We start from the raw sequence: 23,999 nt of genomic DNA on the forward strand, positions 1-23,999 counted from the left end.
TGTGCCATTGATTGTTTTTTGTGCCCACGACCTCCTTTGTGCCAGTGATCTCGCCCAGCATTGTTGTTGTGCCCTTAGCCCGCCCACGCCGCTGCTCCCCCGCGGCCCCACCCCCGCTCCCTCCAGCTCCTACTGACCCTACCCACTCGCCACCCCGCTCCCGCCTCCCAGCTGCTCCTCCCTCCCACAAACAAACTTTAGGCTAATAAAGCAAGACAAGGAGCTGTGGCCATCCTGACTCCGGTCAGAACTGGTCGCTCCACTCGCAGCTCGTCCCAGCCATCTGTGCCAGCGACCTGCACTCTGCCCTGCTATCGGTGCCAGCGACCTGCTATCTGTGCCAGCGACCAGCATTCTGCCCTGCTATCTGTGCCAGCGACCTGCATTGTGCCTGGTATCGTTGCCTGCATTGATTACAATTGTGCCAGCTATTTGTGCCTGCGACCGCTTTCTGTGCCATTGATTGTGCCAGTGATTGTTTTTTGTGCCCACGACCTCCTTTGTGCCAGTGATCTCGCCCAGCATTGTTGTTGTGCCCTTAGCCCGTCCACGCCGCTGCTCCCCCGCGGCCCCACCCCCGCTCCCTCCAGCTCCTACTGACCCTACCCACTCGCCACCCCGCTCCCGCCTCCCAGCTGCTCCTCCCTCCCACAAACAAACTTTAGGCTAATAACGCGAGACAAGGAGCTGTGGCCATCCTGACTCCGGTCAGAACTGGTCGCTCCACTCGCAGCTCGTCCTAGCCATCTGTGCCAGCGACCTGCACTCTGCCCTGCTAGCGGTGCCAGCGAACTGCTATCTGTGCCAGCGACCGGCATTCTTCCCTGATATCTGTGCCAGCGACCTGCATTGTGCCTGGTATCGTTGCCTGCATTGATTACAATTGTGCCAGCTATTTGTGCCTGCGACCGCTTTCTGTGCCATTGATTGTGCCAGTGATTGTTTTTTGTGCCCACGACCTCCTTTGTGCCAGTGATCTCGCCCAGCATTGTTGTTGTGCCCTTAGCCCGTCCACGCCGCTGCTCCCCCGCGGCCCCACTCCCGCTCCCTCCAGCTCCTACTGACCCTACCCACTCGCCACCCTGCTCCCGCCTCCCAGCTGCTCCTCCCTCCCACAAACAAACTTTAGGATAATAACGCGAGACAAGGAGCTGTGACCATCCTGACTCCGGTCAGAACTGGTCGCTCCACTCGCAGCTCGTCCCAGCCATCTGTGCCAGCGACCTGCACTCTGCCCTGCTATCGGTGCCAGCGACCTGCTATCTGTGCCAGCGACCGGCTTTCTGCCCTGCTATCTGTGCCAGCGACCTGCATTGTGCCTGGTATCGTTGCCTGCATTGATTACAATTGTGCCAGCTATTTGTGCCTGCGACCGCTTTCTGTGCCATTGATTGTTCCAGTGATTGTTTTTTGTGCCCACGACCTCCTTTGTGCCAGTGATCTCGCCCAGCATTGTTGTTGTGCCCTTAGCCCGTCCACGCCTGGACCGCGCCCAGCGCCAGACCCCCTGCTCCCCGCAAAATCCACTCCACCCGCCTAATGTACGACGTCGCAACCCTCTCTGCACTCAACACCGGCCGTCTCCCCGACTGTCACCAAGCCGCCCCAGGACGCACGCATGGACCCTTCACCTGCCAATCCTGCAAGTTCGACTGCTTCAAGACCCACACTAAATCCACAAACGCCAAACAGAGCTCCGACAACAACCACCTGAAGTGCATCCTGCTCAACACCCGTTCGATCCACAGACACGCCATTGAACTATGGAACCTACTAGACAACACCACGCCGGACATCGCCTTTCTTACAGAAACTTGGATGAACGCCTCATCAGTGCCCGACATCGCCATAGCCATCCCGGACGGTTACAAGATCATCCGAAAGGACCGCATCAACCAGACAGGAGGAGGCATCGCCATCGGCCACAAGAAAACCATCCGCATCACGACCAGCTCCGACGACACCCTCTCAGCCGCCGAACACCTCCACTTCCAGATACACACCTACCCCAAAACCACACTTAGAGGCACCCTCATCTACAGACCACCAGGACCCCGCACACAATTCTGCGAAGACATCACTGACTTCATCAGCCCACACGCCCTCCCCTCCGAGGACTACATTCTCCTAGGGGACCTCAACTTCCACCTGGAAAAGAACAACGACAGCAATACTATCACCCCTCTGGACAACCTCTCCAATCTCGGACTCAAACAATCAGTGAATACCCCCACCCACTACGCCGGACACACGCTCGACCCGATCTTCTCCTTCAGCAAGTACGTCTCCTTCAATCACGCCACAGGACTCCACTGGACGGACCACAGCTGCGTACATTTCAACTTCAGAAAGACCACGACCCACCACCACCCACAACAAGTTCCCCGCAGAAACTGGAACAAACTTACCACCGACCAGCTCACCACATCGCTATACCAAAACCCTCTCGCCAAATCATCGGACCCAACTCAAGCAGCCATCAATCTCGCACAATGGATCACCCACTGCGCCGACGAATTAGCTCCCCTGAAAAGGCAACACAACAAGCCAGGCAGCAAAAAAGCCTCTTGGTTCAATGAGGACCTCAAGAACTCCAAAAAGAAATGCCGCACCCTCGAGAAAGCCTGGCGAAGAAACCCCACCACAGACAACATGACCGCCCTCAAGGAGGCCACCCGCAAACACCACCAGCTGATCCGATCCACCAAGAAATCAGCATTCAAGGAGCGACTCGACAACAACGCCCACAACAGCAAGGAACTCTTCAGCATCGTCAAAGAGCTTACCAATCCCAGCGCCGACATCAACGACATAACTCCCTCTCAAGGCCTATGCGACTCTCTAGCCTCGTTCTTCCACAGTAAAATCGCTGACATACATAACAGCTTCTGCGACCAGTCCACCCCCTTACCACCGAACTGAAGCCCCCCACCACCACCCTTCACGCCTGGAACCCGATCAGCACCGATGACACCATCCGCTTGATGAACTCCATTCACTCCGGATCACCAACCGACCCATGCCCCACCACATCTTCAACAAGGCCGACTCCATCATCGCACCCCACCTCCGGAATATCATCAACTGCTCCCTCAACACCGCTACCTTCCCGGAAAGCTGGAAACATGCCGAACTTAGTGCCCTCCAGAAGAAACCTACAGCAGACCCCACTGAACTTAAGAACTACCGCCCCATCTCGCTCCTCCCTTTCCCTGCCAAAGTCATAGAGAAGGCTGTCAACAATCAGCTCGCCGCCTTCCTCGAGTCTAACGGCTCCCTCGACCCCTCACAGTCCGGTTTCCGAGCCAAACACAGCACCAAGACCGCCCTCATCGCAGCCACAGACGACATCCGATCACTACTCGACAACGGAGAAACAGCTGCCCTCATCCTCCTGGACCTCTCCGCAGCGTTTGACACGGTCTGTCATAGCACCCTTGTACAACGCCTCAACAACATCGGAATACAAGGAAAAGCATTGGATTGGATCATATCGTTCCTCACCGGAAGAACCCAGAGAGTCCGCCTCCCCCCTTTCAGATCACAGGCCACCGAAGTAATCTGCGGCGTTCCCCAAGGCTCCTCGCTCAGCCCCACTCTCTTCAACGTCTACATGAGCCCCCTCGCATCCATCGCACGCCAACACAACCTCAACAACATCTCCTACGCTGACGACACACAGCTGATCCTCTCCCTCACCAAAGACCCAATCACCGCCAAAACCAACCTACACGAAGGGATGAAAGACGTAGCCGAATGGATGAAGAACAGCCGCTTAAAACTAAATTAAGACCAATCAATCAATCAAGGCATTTATATAGCGCACTACTCACCCAGAGGGTCTCAAGGCGCTGGGGGAGGAGGGTCCGCTACTGCTCGAACAGCCAGGTCTTGAGTTGCTTCCTGAAGGCGAGGTGGTCCTGGGTCAGGCGGAGGTGGGTCGGGAGGGAGTTCCATGTCTTGGCGGCGAGGTAGGAGAAGGACCGTCCCCCTGTGGTGGCTCTACGGATACGGGGGACGGCGGCGAGGGCGTGGCCGGTCGATCGGAGCTGGCGTTTGGGAGCGTAGAAGTTGAGGCGGCTGTTGAGGTATCCTGGGCCTTGGTTGTGTAGGGCTTTGTGTGCGTGGGTGAGGAGTCGGAAGGTGATTCTCTTGTTGACCGGGAGCCAGTGCAGGTCTCTCAGGTGTCCGGAGATGTGGCTGCGGCGGGGATGTCCAGGATGAGACGTGCTGAGGCGTTCTGGATCCGCTGGAGTTTCTTCTGGAGCTTGGCGGTGGTTCCGGCGTAGAGGGAGTTGCCGTAGTCCAGGCGGCTGGTGACGAGGGCCTGGGTGACCGTCTTCTTGGTCTCGGTGGGGATCCACCGGAAGATCTTACGTAGCATGCGCAGGATGTTGAAGCACGACGAGGAGACGGCGTTGACTTGTCTGGTCATGGAGAGGGAGGAGTCCAGGATGAAGCCTATGTTGCGTGCGTGGTCTGTTGGTTTGGGTGCGCTGCCTAGGGCGGGGGGCCACCAGGAGTCGTCCCAGGCGGAGGGTAAGGATCCCAGGATGAGGACTTCCGTCTTGTCTGAGTTCAGTTTCAGGCGGCTGTTCTTCATCCATTCGGATACCTCTTTCATCCCTTTGTGAAGGTTGGCTCTGGCGGTGGCGGGGTCGTTGGTGAGGGAGAGAATCAGCTGGGTGTCGTCGGCGTAGGAGATGATGTTGAGGTTGTGCTGGCGTGCGATGTCTGCGAGGGGGCTCATGTAGACGTTGAAGAGGTTTGGACTGAGCGAGGAGCCTTGAGGAACTCCGCAGATGACTTCGGTGGCTTCAGATCTGAACGGGGGAGGCGGACTCTCTGTGTCCTTCCGGCGAGGAAGGAGATGATCCACTCCAGTTCCTTCTCCTGGATTCCGACGTTGCTGAGTCGCTGCACTAGTGTACGGTGGCAGACCGTGTCGAAGGCCGCGGAGAGGTCTAGGAGGATGAGGGCTGCTGTTTCTCCGTTGTCAAGCAGTGCTCGGATGTCATCGGTGGCTGCGATCAGGGCGGTCTCGGTGCTGTGGTTGGCCCGGAAGCCGGACTGTGAGAGGTCGAGGGATCCGTTCGTCTCGAGGAAGGCGGCCAGCTGCTTGTTGACAGTCTTCTCGACGACTTTAGCAGGGAACGGGAGCAGCGAGATGGGGCGGTAGTTCTTGAGGTCGGTGGGGTCCGCTGATGGTTTCTTTAGTAGAGCGCTGAGTTTGGCGTGCTTCCAGCTCTCCGGGAAGGTAGCGGTGTCGAAGGAGGTGTTGATGATGTCCCGCAGGTGGGGTGCGATGACAGCGTCGGCCTTGTTGAAGATGTGGTGAGGGCAGGGGTCGGTAGGAGATCCGGAGTGGATGGAGTTCATCGTGCGGACGGTGTCTTCGGTGCTGATCGGGGTCCAGGCGCGGAGGGTGGTGGTGGGGGGCGGTGGTTCAGTCGTGGCGTGCGTCGGTTGAGTGCTGAAGCTGTTGTGTATGTCCGCGATCTTGTTGTGGAAGTAGGAGTCGAGGGAGTTGCAGAGGTCTTGCGAACGGGTGATGTCGTTGTTTCCGGCGTTGGGGTTGGAGAGCTCTTTAACGATGTTGAAGAGTTCCTTGCTGTTGTGTGCGTTGTTGTCCAGTCGTTCCTTGAATGCGGTTTTCTTGGTGGCGTGGATGAGTTGGTGGTGTTTTCGGGTGGCGAGCTTGAGGGCAGTCATGTTGTCCGGTGTTGGGTCTCTGCGCCATGTTCTCTCGAGGGCTCGGCAGTTCTTCTTGGAGCTCTTGAGTTCGTCGGTGAACCATGGGGCTTTCTTGCTACCGGGTCTGCTAGGCGGGGTCTTCAGAGGGGCGAGGTCGTCTGCGCAGTTGCTGATCCACTTCGCGAGGTTGGTGGCCGCCTGGCTTGGGTTCGTTGCGCTGGTGGGTGGGTTCTTGCTCAGGGAAGTCGCGAGCTGGTCGGCTGTGATCTTGTTCCAGCTTCTGCGTGCAGCCTGTTGCTGGTGGTGGTGGATCGTGGTCCTTCTGAAGCTGAAGTGGACGCAGCTGTGGTCCGTCCAGTTGAGTCCGGTGGCGTGGCTGAAGGCGATGTCCTTGCAGGATGAGAAGACTGGGTCGAGTGTGTGTCCGGCGTAGTGGGTGGGGGTGGTCACCAGCTGCTTGAGACCGAGACTTGAGACCGAGACAAGACGGAAGTCCTCATACTAGGATCATCACCCTCCGCTTGGACGACTCATGGTGGCCACCAGCCCTAGGCAGCGCGCCCAAACCAGCGGACCATGCTCGCAACCTGGGATTCATTCTAGACTCCTCCCTCTCGATGACCAGACAAGTCAACGCCATCTCATCATCATGCTTTAACATCCTACGCATGCTCAAAAAGATCTTCCGATGGATCCCCACCGAAACAAGAAAGACAGTCACTCAAGCACTTGTCACAAGCCGACTGGACTACGGAAACACCCTCTACGCTTGAACCACAGCCAAATTACAGAAAAAACTCCAACGCATTCAAAACGCCTCCGCCAGACTCATCCTAGACATACCCTGCCACGACCACATTTCCGGTCACCTGAGAGACCTTCATTGGCTCCCCGTCAACAAGAGAATAACGTTCCGTCTTCTCACCCACGCACACAAAGCCCTCTACGACCTAGGACCCAAATACCTCAACACGCACCTGACCTTTTACATCCCCCACCCGCCAACTACGATCGTCCAATCAAGCCCTCGCCACGATTCCACGTATCCGTAAAACCACCATGGGAGGAAGATCTTTCTCCTACCTGGCGGCCAAAACCTGGAACTCTCTCCCCACCCACCTCCGCCTTACTCAGAACCACCTCTCATTCAGAAAACAACTCAAAACCTGGCTATTTGATAAGTAACAACCCCCCCCCCCCCCCCTCAAGCGCCTTGAGACCCTCCGGGTGAGTAGTGCGCTATACACATTTTTGCCTTGACTTGACTTGACTTGTGTTTGAGTGTCCTCCATTTATTGCAGTATTATACCTCTACTTGTACTTTGTACGCTTTTGTAACCTGCACACGTGTCACTTTTTCCTCCTGTGATGCACCGTTTGCTACCTCTTGTATTTTGTTTGCTCACGATTGTTACTTTTGCCTCATGTAATGTAACGTTTGCTTTTGTAATTTGTTCACTTGTAATGTTCTCATGTATCAGTTCTGTTCCTATTGTGAAGCGCTCTGACACCTTCGGGTAAAGTCCGCGCTATATAAAAACGCATAAATAAATAAATAAATAAGTGCATGCTTCTACCAGGCACACACACCACCAGCCGTTAGTGCACACTTCCACCAGGCACACACACCACCAGCCGTCAGTGCACACTTTCACCAGGCATATACACTACCAGCCATCACACACTACCAGCCGTCAGTGCACGCTTCCACCAGGCACACACCACCAGCCGTCCGTGCACGCTTCCACCAGGCACACACACCACCAGCCATCAGTGCACGCTTCCAACAGCTGTCCGTGCACGCTTCCACCAGGCACACACACTACCAGCCATCGGTGCACGCTTCCAACAGCTGTCAGTGCACGCTTCCACCAGGCACACACACTACCAGCCGTTAGTGCACGCTTTCACCAGGCACGCACACCACCAGCCGCCCGTGCATGCTTCAACCAGGCACACACACCACCAGCCGTCAGTGCACACTTCCACCAGGCACACACACTACCAGCTGTCAGTGCGCACTTTCACCAGGCACACACACCACCAGCCGTCAGTGCACGCTTCCACCCGGCACACACACCACCAGCCGACAGTGCACGTTTCCACCAGCCATCAGTGCACGCTTCCACCAGGCACACACACCACCAGCCGTCAGTGCACGCTTCCACCAGGTACACACACCACCAGCCGTCAGTGCACGCTTCCACCAGGCACACACACCACCACCCGTCAGAGCACGCTTCCACCAGGCACACACCACCAGCCGTCAGTGCACGCTTCCACCTGGCACACACCACCAGCCGTCAGTGCACGCTTCCACCTGGCACACACACCACCAGCCATCAGTGCACGCTTCCACCAGGCACACACACCACCAGCCGTCAGTGCACGCTTTCACCAGGCACACACCACCAGCCGTCAGTGCACGCTTCCACCAGGCGCACACACACCACCAGCCATCAGTGCATGCTTCCACCAGGTGCACACACACCACCAGCCATCAGTGCACTCTTCTACCGAGCACACACACCACCAGCCGTTAGTGCACACTTCCACCAGGCACACACACCACCAGCTGTCAGTGCACACTTTCACCAGGCACACGCACTTAGGCCGTCACACACTATCAACCGTCAGTGCACGCTTCCACCAGCCGTCAGTGCACGCTTTCACAAGGCACACACACACCACCAGCCGTTGGTGCACGCTTTCACCGGGCACTCGCACCACCAGCCGTCAGTGCACACTTTCACCAGGCACACACACCACCAGCCCTCAGTGCACGCTTCCACCAGGCACACACACCACCAGCCCTCAGTGCACACTTCCACCAGCCGTCAGTGCACGCTTCCACCAGGCACACACTACCAGCCTTCAGTGCACGCTTTCACCGGGCACAAACACCACCAGCCGTCAGTGCACACTTCAACCAGGCACACACACTACCAGCCGTCAGTGCACACTTCCACCAGGCACACACACTACCAGCCGTCAGTGCACACTTTCACCAGGCACACACACCACCAGCCATCAGTGCAGGCTTCCACCAGGCACACACACCACCAGCCCTCAGTGCACACTTCCACCAGCCGTCAGTGCACGCTTCCAACAGGCACACACACCACCAGCCGTCAGTGCACGCTTCAACCAGGCACACACACCACCAGTCGTCAGTGCACACTTCCACCAGGCACACACACTACCAGCCGTCAGTGCACACTTTCACCAGGCACACACACCACCAGGCGTCAGTGCATGCTTCCACCAGGCACACAAACCACCAGCCGTCAGTGAACGCTTCCTCCAGGCACACACACCACCAGCCTTCAGTGCACGCTTTCACCGGACACACACACACCACCAGCCATCAGTGCACGCTTCCACCAGGCGCACACACCACCAGCCGTCAGTGCACGCTTCCACCAGGCACACACACCACCAGCCGTCAGTGCATGCTTCCACCAGGCACACACCACCAGCCGTCAGTGCACACTTCCACCAGGCACACACACCACCAGCCGTCAGTGCACACTTTCACGAGGCACACACACTACCAGCCGTCACACACTACCAGCCATCGGTGCATGCTTCCACCAGGCACACACCACCAGCCGTCAGTGCACGCTTTCACCGGACACACACACATCACCAGCTGTCGGTGCACACTTCAACCAGGCGCACACACACCACCAGCCATCAGTGCACGCTTCCACCAGGCACACACACCACCAGCCGTCAGTGCACGCTTTCACCAGCGTCCGTGCACGCTTTCACCAGGCAGACACACCACCAGCGGTCAGTGCACTCATTCACCAGGCACACGCACCACCAGCCGTCAGTGTAGCAGGCAGGCTCTTCTCAGAGTTTCTTGGTAAATATGTGTTTGATGCCTGGGAGGGAGTGGGTCGAGTTTCCTTAAACCATGCTGAGTATGCAGGTGCAGTGCATGAACTCCTGTGTGAGTGAGTCATGCTGCCTGGGGCTCACTGACTCCACACTTGTAAATTGCGCCTGCACCAGGCTTTTTCTCATTTGCAAAGTTCGGCACATGTGCCCAGCTAGGCAGCCCCCACACCCCCGGGAATGACTGCTTCCTACAACCAGAATGGAAACAACATTCAGAGCAATGAAAACAAGTTCATTTGATGCAAAGAACTGTTAACAAAAACCATGTCCCATGTCAAAAACCATTTTAGATCTGGCAACTTAAACAAAACAGCAACAAAAAAACAAACACGCATTGGCATAGCCAATAAGTCTCGCATTTTGGACCCTATAAGTATTTAGTTATGCAGCAGAATATCCTTGGTGCAACAACACCAACTGTTGCATGGCTAAACACTTATAAGGTCCCAAATGCGAGACCTATAGGCTATGCCAGTGCTCGTTATAGCTCTTTTCTGCCGGCAAGTTGCTCCGAGTGCTCTCGGTATGGCAGTGTGCCAGCCAGCGAGAAGTCCTCTGTCTGAGGTGGAGGTGAGGTGTAGTGCTAGCAGCGATCTCCGTGTGTTTTCGCTGCAAGCAGTGCCGTTTACAGCTGCATTTAAATAATGAGAGGATTGTGTGTTCAACGCGGTTATTTTTTTTCTTGTCCCTTTCAAAAACACACTTATTGCTGACTGTTTCCATGTGTAATTTTTCAATCTACCTGAATTTCGAATATATCCTGTTTTCCTTAGATTCCGTTACATCATCGGATCTGGCTGTTCTTTTAAATAATACTGCAGCGCTGGAAGCATGTTTTTATATATACATGGATCTGAGCACACAGGAAACGTGTGTGAAGCTATTTGTGTTCTGTTAATTTTACCCAATAATTTCTGAAATGTATCTCATTACATGAGTATTAATACTTGTATCTACTTGTGCTAAAGTGTCACTCGTAAAGTACGTGAATGTCACAAACACACCAAAACCATGGAAATGTCACACAGAAGCAGTCTTAACACTTGGCAGCTATGGGCGGTGTATGGAGATCAAGGATCACACCTTCAATCGTAAGCCATTAACGGCTCGGCACCGCACATTGTGCTTTTCCCCCTGTCTGGTGCAAAGCCTTCTCCACCCCCGTTTATTATTCTTTTTTTTGCAGTTCTATATAGAGCGAACTCGACCCGAAGGTATCGGAGTGCTTTACATGAACACCAGTTGTGTTAAAAACGGACAAACTCATTTTTAGGCAGGGGGGGATATGAGGTGATTTGCCCAAAATCCTGGGATGTTTGAGCCTCTTTCCAGACTCGAACCCAGTTCCCCAACTTCAAAGAGGGCAGCTCTTTCATTACGCCACACATCCTCCCTCGGCCCTTACACACAAGCACTGCTTCCTCGACCCTATTTTTCCTAACCCCGCCTGCTTCGTTGCGGTCTCTCCCCTCCAGTTCCTGCTGTCCCTTGTTTCCAACCTTGAGCCATATATAACAAATCCATACAGGCCCGGCTCCAGGAATTTTTAATTGGGTGGGCCAAGGACGCATTTGGGTGGGCCACTGCGGGCTCGATTTGTCGCATATATGTCTAGGCAGGCCTGCTTCAGGGCCCTCCTTTACCTCTTCTTAGTCTTACAAGGCCCAGTAAAACTCACTCTTTTCCAAATCTCTTTTTAATGTTATGACTCACAAAAAGTGTTTTTTCTATGTAATGTTCCTTTGATGGGAAGAGGAGGTTTCTGAGGTGGGAGTATCAGGCAAGTGACACTTTTCTGGCTCCCTCTCTGTGAGCCTTCAGGGAGAATCCCTCTTCATTACTACCTCCACCTGACCACGGACTCTTCAACGCACTCCCTTACAAGCTTGATTAGCCACTATTCCTCTCCAGTGCACCTTATCTCAAAGATGACCTTGGGCCCCGCCCCATGTCAGGCACCATCTCCCGGTAAAAACATTAGTAAAATCACCTTCATACTTAAAACATTGAATAGAGCAATAAATATAATTAGCACGCACTTTAAAGTATGTTCCACAGTGGCCCTTATGGCCCGACTGCTAATTAAATAAACAAAAACAGAAAGGCCATGACAGGGCCGGCTTCAGCGCTGATGCAAAAGTCTTTTTGGCGCTGCACCAAAAACCTCTTTCTCCATAAATACCTTTACTACCACCTTCCAACAGTGTACCTCATCCGTCCATGCCCCCCTATTGACCTCTTCCTCGGATTCCCTCACTGCCATACGCCACAAGTGCCCCTCATATCCCCATAGCCCCTCCCCCTCATGACCTCCTCCTCGGATTCCCTCACTGCCACCCTCCCCCAGTGCCCCTCGTCTCTCTGTAGCCCCTCCCCTTCATGACCTCCTCATCAGACTCCCTCAATACCACCATCCATCGGTGCCCCTCATCTCTCCCTAGTTTCCTCCACCCCATGACCTCCTCTTCGGATTCCCTCACTGCCACCCTCCACCAGCGCCCCTCATCTCTCTGTAGCCCATCCCCCTCATGACCTCCTCCTTAGACTCCCTCACTACCACCCTCTACCAGTGCCCCTCATCTCTCCCTAGCTTCCCCCTCCACCCCATGACCTCTTCCTCGGATTCCCTCACTGTCATCCTCCAACAGTGCCCCTCATCGCTCCATAGCCCCTCCCACTACCTCCTCCTCGGATTCCCTCACTGGCACCCTCCACCAGCGCCCCTCATGTTTACGTATCCCCTCTCTCATATGCATTTAATGTGTTGTATAACGCTGCTCATATCAATGTAGTGTGTGTCAGTACTTTACACCACGCACACACTTACAGAGACAATGAATCATGCAAGTATGTAAATCAGTCTACAGGGAATGTCACATTAGCCAATGAGGATTACAAGGTGTAGGAATCATAGATCATCCATTCTGGTGTAGTATATTTTAAGAGGGTTTGGTCTGGGGAAACACAACCTTAGGATTTAAAGAGTATTCCATGGGGGTCAGCTTTACTGATAAAAATGTATATCTGCCCAAACATACTCATTTTAGCAACATTAGAATAATGAAAAGACTAGGGAAGTTCTAACTATATCACAAAACAAAAAAAGCGAAGTTCTAATTATACCATTCATGTTTGTTTGCAGCTCTTTGGTGGCAGTTCATTGTTCACTGCCTTTTGTTAGGATTGTAACTTCTGAAGTAACACAAGGATCTCTGTGACAAAGGCAGTAACCCACTGAGCTATCCACATAAAATACAGTGCGTCTGCATCTAAAAAATACTAACAAACAATTGCTCTAAAGCAGGATCATTAATCACCAACTTTATCTGGATATTGCCATTTTGTATTGTTTTATTGTTGACCAGCATCGGCTATGATAAATGATAAAAACTGTTTAAATGAAGCACATACGAAGTATGCGTCCTGCTGGCCCTGTGCAGATTTTAAAAAGAATTTTTTTTTGTAACACATTCTCTTACCTACTCCATTAGTCATATTTTGTGTCACAGCCTTATGTGATAAGCAGCTGCATGGGGTCAGGGGGTGACTAGGAATAAACAGACCACTTTTCCGCTGCGCTGCATAGAAAAAGAAATATCAACGCAGCAGGACAGTAGGCAAAGGTTACCAAAGGTTACCGTTGTCAAAGAAAGGATTTGTCCCCTTTCACCATGCAGAGATGAAGGGGTGAAAAAAGTAAACAAAGCCTAATTAACATGTTAATGGTCTTTTAAAGACCTGTTAAGTACTTTGGTGCGGCTGCGATAATCTTAAACTGTTTGTGTGTGTGTGCGCCCGGGAAGCTGTCTCCCCGGGCTGACACACACGACCTGCGCGTTGCGCCTGCCTTCAAGCCCTCACTGCGAGGGCCAAGGCTCCTGTTTGGGTGGGCCAGGCTCATCTTTGGGTGGGCCGGGCCCACCCGGCCCACCCGCTAGAACCGGGCCTGAATCCATACTCCCTTTTCCTGGATATGATGTAAAATCGATGTCTAGTTGTGACAGGTCGAGCCCCCTGTGTGCTGATGAGGGTACCATAGCGGGGGATCTGACTCCGGACTGGTGGTCCGTCCCCAAGTTTTCACATACCTCCATTCCCTCTGCACAGCAGCCTGGTCATGCAGATGACGCGGAGTGGGAGAATGGCAACCATGGCTATTGGTGGCCGAATGCGGGAGAAATAGAACACGGCCCCTTTAACGCAACGGATTCCACAGACGAAGCCCCGCCCCTCTGGAGAGGCACGCCAGCGTCAAAGGGAGGCTGGAACCCGGAAGAAGCGGACAGCGTATCCCGAGAAGCGAGGAGAGAAGATAGCTAAGGAAGGTGCAGGAACCGAGAGGAGATCGAGACCATCGTGAAGGCCGGAGCGGAGACGGAGAAGCCAGGAGGCCAACGTTTCACCACGTCGCCCCGCCACGTTCCCACAGGAGGAGCGTGGCTCCAACAGGTACGGGGCAAAGTGGCGGGCTGGTTGGGACCCCGAGTCCATAGCGAGAAACCTGTATAGTTGTAAAGCCCATTGTAAAGCTCCATCCTCAGACAGACCTTGTTCCTCACGAGCACTACCCCACGGCCCCTGTTTGTATATACACCATTGAGCACTGGTTTCCCTCACTCCCGGCCCTGAGTATACCAGTACCAGAACCCTGTCCTAATTCGACCTTGTCTCTTTCCTTTCATACGGCGAGTCCACACCCTGGGACGACCGGACAAGACTCCCGAGGCAAGCTGGATACCCCTCGTACGACGGTGTTCGATTCAGCAGCCTTCGCCCGAGAACGGATTACAAGCCGTAGAAGAAAGACTTATACACAAATAAAAGCTTCTTTAAGTTCTCTGGTTCTGCTTCTTTGGATCGTACGTCCCGAGTCAGTCCCCAAGTAGAAGAGTCTGACCCGACCCCTACGTCTCACCCCACCCTGGGACACTAGTTTATCTACCTACATCCTGAGTATCTACTTACTCATGGAAGCAATATACTTCTATAAAATAGAGGCATAATATTTGGTCTGAGTTGGCTGGCTTTAAGCAGCCTTATTTGCGACAAAAGGACCAGATGGAAATCAACTCTTGAAATGACCTCTTTCTCTTGATGAGTAAATCAACCACACAATCTTTCTAAAGCAAATGTTAAGATTATTTTTTGTCTTTGTGTATTCATTACTATTGAGTGTCGGCAGAAAACAAGCATTTTTATCAGAGCTTTTACGTTTGTGTAATGCTCATCCTGTGGGTCAGCGGCAGTGCCGGACTGGGAACCAAAACCGGCCCTGGCAAACTGCTTGGCTGGTCCCCCTAGGGGGCAGAGGGTGTGTGGCTGAGCTGTTTTCTAGGGCTGGTTTCGGGCGATTTTGTTACAGGGGGCCGATATTGCCAGCCCCCGGTAACAAAAACAGGCACCCAGGGGGCCAACACCGGCCCCCTACCTGGTGGCCCACCGGGAAATGCCCGGTGCTCGCTACAGCCAGTCACGCCTTGGTCAGCGGAGAGGGGGACCTCATTATGCCCTTATTTGTTTTGCTATGCTGGATTTGGGCGAAAATGAGCATGTTTGGCGTTTCCCTGCGGTTGTTTGTTTTGTTGGATAGCTGGAATCAAGACCCAATCACAATGTTCACACGCAGGCTCAGATGGGGAAACTACTGCTAAAAGAAGAAAATATGCATTCAGTGCCTGTAAGCAGTTTAGATGTATTATAATAATATATATTTTTAGTACAAGAAAAGCGAATCCTTTCTTAAAAATGTTGCAAAATGTTGTCTTATTTTATCTGCTTACTTGATTCAAAACGGAAACAAGTTACACATTACCTCCACTTCTTACGAAGTAAATACAGCAAAAATAGTTCAAAATCATTAGACACCATTTTTACTCTGATGCAGTCTTTTACGGCGAGGCAAATCCAGAATGCCCCATTTCATATCACATATGTAGAAAAAATTGACTCCATTCTGTTCACCCCGTATGCCCCTTTTAAAAGTTCTATTTAGTGTAGCAAAACGTTCTTATCTGCGGAACTGTGTGACATGTAGTTTAATCTGGTTCAATCTGACCCTTGTAGAATCACTTTCACTTTTTGTGCCTCAGGTCCCTTCTCCATTTTCCTAAATAGTAGCGCTAAGAAATAAGATAAGCTACAACATGATGTAGTAAAATAAAAGAATAGATTGTGACTGCAGTTAGTAAAGAATGCCTCCGGATCGTTTAAGGAATTAGTTGCACCACAAGTCTGCACCTGATTGGTTAAGCTGCAGTCATAAAGCACCCAAGAACAGTGGCGTGTAGTTTCTTGTATCCTGTGGCATATATACTAAAGCTAACAAACACCACACTATAGCTGTACAGCAGAGGGAAAGGCTCCTTAGAGGGTTCGCTCTACAAATCTTACAGAGCCTCCATTATAAGATATTCATAGACGAGAACTCTGCGCTCTAGATTGTCACCTTGGATACACTTTGATTTTTCAGCCCATAATTTACAATTTTAAAACCTACGCTTTACCAAAAAGTTAAAACTGACTGAAATTATCACACCTCTCAGGGGCTACTTGGCAGTCTCTTTTAAAAATGTCCTTTTTCCCCTGTCTGGCTGCTATATCTTTTCTGTCCCAATGTTGTTTTGTTTATCGTTCTGGGCCTGGTGTAAGTCATTTTTAGGTCAAGGCTAGCGTTGCAGCGCATGCGCTTCTCGCTTTGCGAGGCATGCTGTAGTAGGGTATGTTTTAGAAGTGGCGCAGAAGCCCCGTCCATATTTTTCATTGGCTGGCGTCATCGTCCAGGGTAAATGCTGGCTTCCGATTGATAATGAGGCTTCTTAGTCCCTCCTTGTTACCGCGCTGTCTCCTTTTGTGACCGTCATCAGGACTGGATGTTTTACTTGCCGCAGGGCAGATGACATCTACCATTGGTTAGTGTGATTCAGTCGCTCCTCTGAACTTATTGACAGTACAGTGTATATTGATGTCTTCACTTCTCTTATGAATTTCCAGTTTAACTCTTTGTGTTTTTATTTGCAGCTTGGTGTAGCATAATGTTTGCCTGTTTCATCAAGTACCTTTTCTGAGAACGTCATGGCCAGCTTTACTACAAAAGGTGATGGCCACACATCTCCATCTACCATCTCAATTTCTTCCCTTCTTGCCAGCTGCAGTCTTGGTAGCTCCAGCACATATTCAAGTTCTCTCCGGAGCTCCATTCAGTACAAGGACAAGCTGTATGACTCCGCCAGCAGAGCCTTGGAAGCCTATATCCAAGACTTTGAGGAAAGTCTACAGTCCCCAGTAGCAAGTACCGGAAAGATCTGCATACGCACTGTTTCTTCTAGAAGCAACACAATATCAAGTCTTCCTTCTAAACAAAAAGCAGGTGAGTACCCAGCAAACGAAAGCTGTTGTACAAATGCGTAAATTGTAGCACTACATGGAAAGACAGACCTCATTAAAAAGGAAATCCCACTCCCTCACTTCTTGCCTCACCCTCTCCTGGAACGTTTAATTAAAAAATACATTTTCTGAGGTTTATAGCCACAACATCCACCTTCTTAGGCAACCTCAAATGGCTTGTTTATTTCAATTATCAAAGTAGCAATTTGTTTATAGTATGATACGTCACCATCTACATGAGAGCATTGGTTACCCACAAGGAGCAGGGGCGAAGAAGGTAATTGAAGCGTATAGGTCTCAAAGTATCAGAAACAAAGGTCATATGAATGACCATTACTTATTTTGTGGTGTTGCCTGTATAAAATGTCAAATTATTTTAATGTTCTGCAGATAAGTTATTATCGGCTATATGTTACACTCTACTATAATATTGGTAAAATTTACCCTACTGTCTTGTTTTTTATTTAATTCACAATTGCCATGGCAGTGCTCATAAGAACTTTAGTCAGGATGTAGGAAGGAGCCAGGAGGGAGGTGAGAAGCAGGACATGCTGAACCTGAGTATTTGCGCCCTGCACAAATCATGCAATCAGTGAAACCTATTTTGGTTAAAGTTCTTTAGGGCATAGCTTTCTAAGCTTCTTACAATACCTCCCTCAGTGTTTCCCAAACTGTATGTTCAGGCCCTGCTTGGCAGGTCGTGAACGATTTTTGGTGGGTCGTGAAAGTCCAAGCAATAAATAAAAATGCATTTAAATTGGTGTTCACAAACTCCTGTTTGCAGCCAGAGAAAGAAAAGTAAAGCCTCTCCACTCAACCCGCTCCACTCTGTGCCACTCTGCTCTACTCTACGTCACTTTACTCCACCTCCCTGCACACTACCCCACTGCTCACTACTGCACTGCACTGCACTCTACTTCACTCTGACACTTCACTGTAAGGCGCTTCACGCACTCTACGCCACTCCACAACACTCCACTCCACTCTATACCGCTCCACTTACTTTCCTTTATGCCACTAACTTTTGACCATGCTGGACAGCAGCCACGCTAGTGTACAAAATGGCTAAAACATATTGGGTAAGCCAATAGCGCTTGTATTGGCAAGACTTTTCGCTTTGCCAATGTGTGCTATATCACTACTTCGGGGCCGATTCCGATCTCGCTCGGAATGGCTTTGAACTCGATCCGGCCGGGAAAAGTACAAGCGGGACGCGTGTTTCCCGACCGACTCGTACAACTGTACAAGTGAGCAAGTATGATGCGGGAAACATGAAATCGTCGACCGAGATGTTTCCGGATCACTCCGTACGTGTCTGCCGTTAGCAAACCGTGCCTTGCAATAGAGGCGATTTCTGACCGAGCCAGTACGATGCACGATTCCGACAGCCGGATTGAGACAAGAGTTTCTGACTCGTAAAAGCTCTGGGAAGCAAACTTCGGGGTCCGTGCCGGACCACACTTCACCCCTTAGCCTTATGAGTCGGTCACAGGGGGGGGACCCAAGGGTCCCCCCAACACGTTCATGTATGGTGCAGGTGGCACAGACGCGTCCCCACTACATTGGGCGCCCTTTTGGGCAACATACCTTTTTCGTCAATGGAAGCCTATGTACGCGTTGTACAACAGGTTCCCATTGACTTCAATGGGGTTCAGAGCGACCCGTGTCCGTAAGCGCGTGTTTGCATTGTACTCGGGCATTCAGAGCCCCGGAGTGCGAGTCCGTTGGAAAGCACTCCGGATCCGACTCGGACGGAGGGCTTTCCCAACGAGATCAGGTTTGGCCCCTTAGTAGAAAGACACTTTACAAATAACAATAGAAGTTTATAAAGCAACATTATAAGCATGAGATCCGATTGAAAATTACTGTACAAAAGTCGAAATAGTAGACAGATAAATGTTGACGAGTATGTTGAATGAATTGCACATTAGTTGAAGTGAAATCAAAAAAGGCGTGTTTTCAATCACTTTCTAACACAAAGGAGATCAGGTTGTGTTTTGATAAGGGGAGGAAGGAAGTTCCATCAATTGGGTGCAAAGCCGGTTTAAGAGTGTCATAGGGAGATGTTTTAAATTTCGGGATTTGGTGAAAAATGTACATTGTTGAGTTGCATGTTGAATATTGATTTGTAAATAGAATCAGGTATGTGGTTTTCTAAACTGTGTACTTCTAGATTTACTAAATTCTCTTTTTTCATATGTTCAGCTTCCAGAGAGTGGATAAGAAAACCCAGCTCTTTTTCCTCAACCTCAAGACGAAGATTTCCAAGTGATCCAGAACTGGTCAGCCTTACAACTGATGATCTTCTCGGCTTTGCATCTGATGGATCGTTACCAGTTGACCAAGCATACATGTCTAAGCTTAACAGCAGGAAACAAATCAATGGGAAAGGTCGACCACCTTCAAAAAAACTAATGAAATGCGCTCAGAGATCATCTTCTTTAGATCGTAATGCAAAAGCAAATGTTTACAATATGAGCATTTCTGAAGAGAAACTGAAGTGTAAGGTTGCAAAGAAAAAGCATACGTTTGAAATGGAAGATGCTACACTTGATCATAAACTACATTCTAATCCTTTTACATTACATTCAGAGGACTGGAAACATGAACTAGTTCCAACATCATCCTTTAAAGAATATCCAAGATGGCTGACCAGCCAGAAATCTGATTTGAATGTTTCTGGCATAACCAGCATTTCTGACATCAAGTACCCAGTCTGGTTGAAAAACTATGACCTTGTGTCGGATTCTGGCAGTCACAATTTTCCACAAACTGATAAAACAACTGAGAAAGGTTTATATGCGCAGCACAAACAATCTTTTGATGAGAGGTTTCTGGGCCAGTACGAGTCATTTAACAGCATCCCTCAAAATAGTAATATGTATTCAGAAAGTGAAGACAAAGATTTATTCAGAGTAGACCAACATGCTAGAACCTGTGACCCTCAACGGTTGCCTTTCAAAGGGTCAAGCTTACCAAGCCATTCCAAAGAACCATTCAAAGGTAACTGCATTGATTCATTTCCATTTTATTTCGACAGACCGCTATATTAGAACTCCCTTTTGAAAGAATCAGTAAATGCGTAAAGCGGCATTATGTTTGCTCTGTTGTCATGGGTTTCTGTGGTCAATATTTTAAACAGTTATTGATTTTCTACTCCTTATCAGCTCAGACCATGTTGCTGCATAGGCAGACATTGAATTTGACGGAAGGTAAGGACTGCTAGGCTAATTTAGTCTGTTACCATAGAGACACTTTATGGTAAACCAGTTTACCCTTTCCTTTATGTTACTATTCAGTATATCTGCTCTGTGTTATTTTTGAAATCTATAATATTACCAGTTTTGACAATGTCCCTTCTCGGGATGGTTGTTTTTTGCTTTCAGTAATGAAAACTAGAATTTATGCTGGTGCTGAACCTTCCCACACCGTCTCTTAAACATAACATCGAATATGCTGAACAAAACCTTTCCTCTTGCACTGTTTTTTGTTTCAATATTGCCATCATCTATCTGTCGTTTCCATATGTATTCGTATGTTAAAATTTTGCCTTTGTATTAAACAAATGCACCGTTTGGTTTGACATCTCAAGAATGCATTTGTAATATGAGTGAGAATTGTATCTTAGCCTAACATTTCAAAAACAAAATTAAGAAATATTTTATTGTGATGCCGGGTGTATTATAAGTAAAGAGTTCAATTTCAGGTTGTGATGTAATCATTGCTTTCTTACACATCATTGTCTGACTGATCTAATTAATTTTGTTATGCCACAAAGATGGGTATGATGAACTATGCCTCTGATCTATATATAATAATGAAAACTGTCCTACATAGCCTTAATTATTTTCAACCTTTTCCATCTAGAACGACATACTTCGTGGGCTCTCTGTTCTATCTTTATAGAAACGTTTTTCAAAGGCATTACTGTCCATATTATTACTGCGAATGTCCTATTCTATTTCCTGAACCATGCAAGTTTTTTTCAAGAAACTGTTGAAACATAGGCAGTCCCAGTGCTAACATCTCCACTACTTCCTATTTATGATTAATTACTGATATTTACGTCAATGCTCTATCCCACCCACTTTAGATTGTTCTCTTTCTATGGCTGAAGTGTTTTATCTAGTTGTTACTGTTCTGATCGAAGGTATTAGAAAAATGTTATATTGCAAGTAGCTAATGGTTTGTTTATTAACCAAATGAGACTCGAATACTAAAACGTTCTGTTATCCGAGGAATGCCCTTAATTGACATAGAATGCTCACACGATGGGTTTTTATATTTACAGATGACCAGATTGAACTTCTGCTACTCAAAGCAGAGAGAACATTGGAATCTTCAAATAGAGGCTTTTTGACACCAACGCTTAAACACTGCAGCCCCCAGACCGAAGACATCTTGGAAGCAGATCGATCTTGGGAGAAGATTCCGGTTACTTTGTAAGCAGAATGAAAAGTACTGATGACATTCTTGACGGCCATTTATTTGGGTCCTCATTTTCTGCCGTTATTTTCTATGTCTTATTATGTTTCCAGGTTTTTTTCACAAGACTGGAAACTCTTTAAATGTTACAAAATTGACACAAGCTGTATAACTTGATGCTCTATATCTACATGCTACCATGCAGTCTCTTGAAAGATGTTCTACATGTATTTACACTGAGTCGGCTCTTTCTTGAGGATTTGTTCATTTGAATCTTGTCTCCTGCTACTCATATATAGCACATTAACAAGCTGCTGGTAATTCCATTTACATATGGTTTCTACATATTGTTTTCATTTTGGGTTTCAGCAGTAATGTTTTTTTACAGTTCTCATTGCTCTGATTAGCTTGTCTGTTACCAATTCTATGATTGACTGTGCGAATGCTCTCCAACGTAGGCATCAATAAGCAACATTTGAACATGTTGTAGGTTTTCGACTCGGCTCTTATGATGCAAAGACCATGCATCCAAAGCATACAGAGCATTACACTGCCTTCCAGTGGAGGCAAGAATAAAAATAAAGGATTGCCTTTTCTGCTTTATGTTTACCCTATTCCACATAGTGGTCTTTATGGTCCCATGTTATAAAATGGTGCCAGTGAACTTATTTCCAGTTGATTCTGTGCTGAGGGTGGCACTAGACTGCCCTGTATTAGCCTCCAATTTTGCAGTTCTCTTTCCCCTGAAATGTGGCACCTAACTTCATTTCTTAAAAGGAAGATCAACTCAGTACCCATCAGTTTAAGTCCTGCCTCTTCTGTAACTGCGATGAGCAGAACCTAGAGATGACCTTGTTCACATAGCTGTGCTATATAAATGTCCTTCATGTGGGTACAGATCTTGAGGATGGCTTAATAATCCTGATACACAAAGGAATGTTTTTTTCCTGTCAAACTTGACTTAGTTTAAAGACAGTAGCTCTGCAAAGGTAAATGATATGTGCATCATGGTTTGTAAAATAATAATAATAATAATAAAACACATAACAATTTTCATTCAGCATAATTGCTGCCAACATTACAGTCTTGCACCGTTTTTGTTGACATTACATTATTGCACCTCTATTTCAAATAATCAGCAGGCATGAAGAAATGTAACACTGCATAAGTACTACTTCTCAAGTGCATTTAATTAATGATGTGCTTTAAATTTATTTCAGCAAGTCACCTGTACCAGTTTTTTGTGAAGAAGATGTAGATATTGAAGGAGCAAAGCAATTCAATCCTGTAAATGAATTGCATAGGGATGGTCCAAACAATGAATGTCAAGAACCGGTATGGAAAGTTAATAAGTTTATTACAAATTGGTTGAGTTTCTTAAGTTATCAGCAAGTGTATATTTTATGCCACAATGTGTTGTAGATTTGTAATGCGTTGAAAGCTGCTTATAAGTTCGGTAATGCAATACTTTCTAAGATTTGCTTCACAGCTTCACATTACAAAGCGGTAAATGAAGTGTACATTTCTAAAAATAAGATCCAGAAATCGAATACTAATCCACCAGTGTTAGAGAGTCATAGATAGTAGCCAAACATTTCCAAATTTTTGCTTACATTTAATACATGTAGAAGAGGACTGAAAAGAAAAAGCAACTAGTTGATATTGTAGGGCGACATGCTAGAAAAGAGATAAGATTTGGTTCAAGGTTTTCAATTGTAGGTCCTCGTGCAGCTGAATGTTCTTACACCTCCGCATTCGAGACCTTATAAATTGTATTGTAGATATCCAACGGTATTACAGTAGGCAATTTTAAAGAGCTGCTGCACACCAATATAAGGCACTGATGCTCCTTGATGGTTAGGGCGATTTATTCATGCAGTTCATGATAACGAATCGAGGTGAACTATGCACCAAGTAGGAGTGCAAGCTAGGACATAGTGAAATCAGTAAGTACAGTGCTGTATCCCTTTTTATCAACCCTGCATAACAGCAGAGATTGAAACACTGTCCTAATGTCACATAGAGAGAGGACCAGTTTACCGATTCTCATTAGGGTAGCTAGGCATGGGTACAGGTTGAAACCAAAATATGAAGCAAAGGTCTAGAAAAAAAAACAGAACTCGTCTTGACTTTACTTAAAACCACTGAACCACTTAGTAGCTTGTACCTCCCACTTGATTTCTAAGGTGGAGATACTTGCATCCAGTCGGATGTCTCCTGTAAGCTGGTGGCGAGAGCATGCCTAGTTGATCAGGACCTCCCAGGCTCCATGTACGTGTTAAGTGACATAGATGAAGTGGTTGGATCTTTGTGAGACGCCAAATGGTTAGCACAACAGTTTAGATCCGAAATTTATTGGAAATAAAGTCAGCGGAAAACCAGTTCTAGATCCTCCCACCAAAGCCTATCTTGTCCCTGAACTGATGATCTGATTTTTAACTTACTGATTGTTTCCTAGTGGTTTTCAATCATACGTTATTACTCTTGTATTTTGTGCTCGACAAATGTAGTATCCCCTGCAAATCTTATTATGCTTGGTTCCTGTAGAAACTATTATTCTTTCCAGACAGTGTATTTCAATACACTTCCAA

At 48.7% G+C, this 23,999-nt stretch overlaps 1 protein-coding gene across 2 annotated transcripts in view; it reads left to right on the forward strand.

The window, feature by feature from the left end:
• C2_1H18orf54 (chromosome 2_1 C18orf54 homolog) overlaps positions 1–23,999 on the forward strand; it is a 173,210-nt gene that overhangs the window by 34,952 nt on the left and 114,259 nt on the right. For both annotated transcript variants that reach the window (XM_078674817.1, XM_078674818.1), the window contains exons 2-5: positions 16,618–16,966; positions 19,189–19,986; positions 21,275–21,425; positions 22,629–22,743. In XM_078674817.1, the coding sequence (XP_078530943.1) occupies positions 16,672–16,966; positions 19,189–19,986; positions 21,275–21,425; positions 22,629–22,743 (1,359 nt within the window). In that variant the 5' untranslated portion in view covers positions 16,618–16,671. The remainder of the gene's footprint in view (positions 1–16,617; positions 16,967–19,188; positions 19,987–21,274; positions 21,426–22,628; positions 22,744–23,999) is intronic.

This window comes from Lissotriton helveticus, chromosome 2_1, assembly GCF_964261635.1.
Source record: "Lissotriton helveticus chromosome 2_1, aLisHel1.1, whole genome shotgun sequence".
NCBI lineage: Eukaryota > Metazoa > Chordata > Amphibia > Caudata > Salamandridae > Lissotriton > Lissotriton helveticus.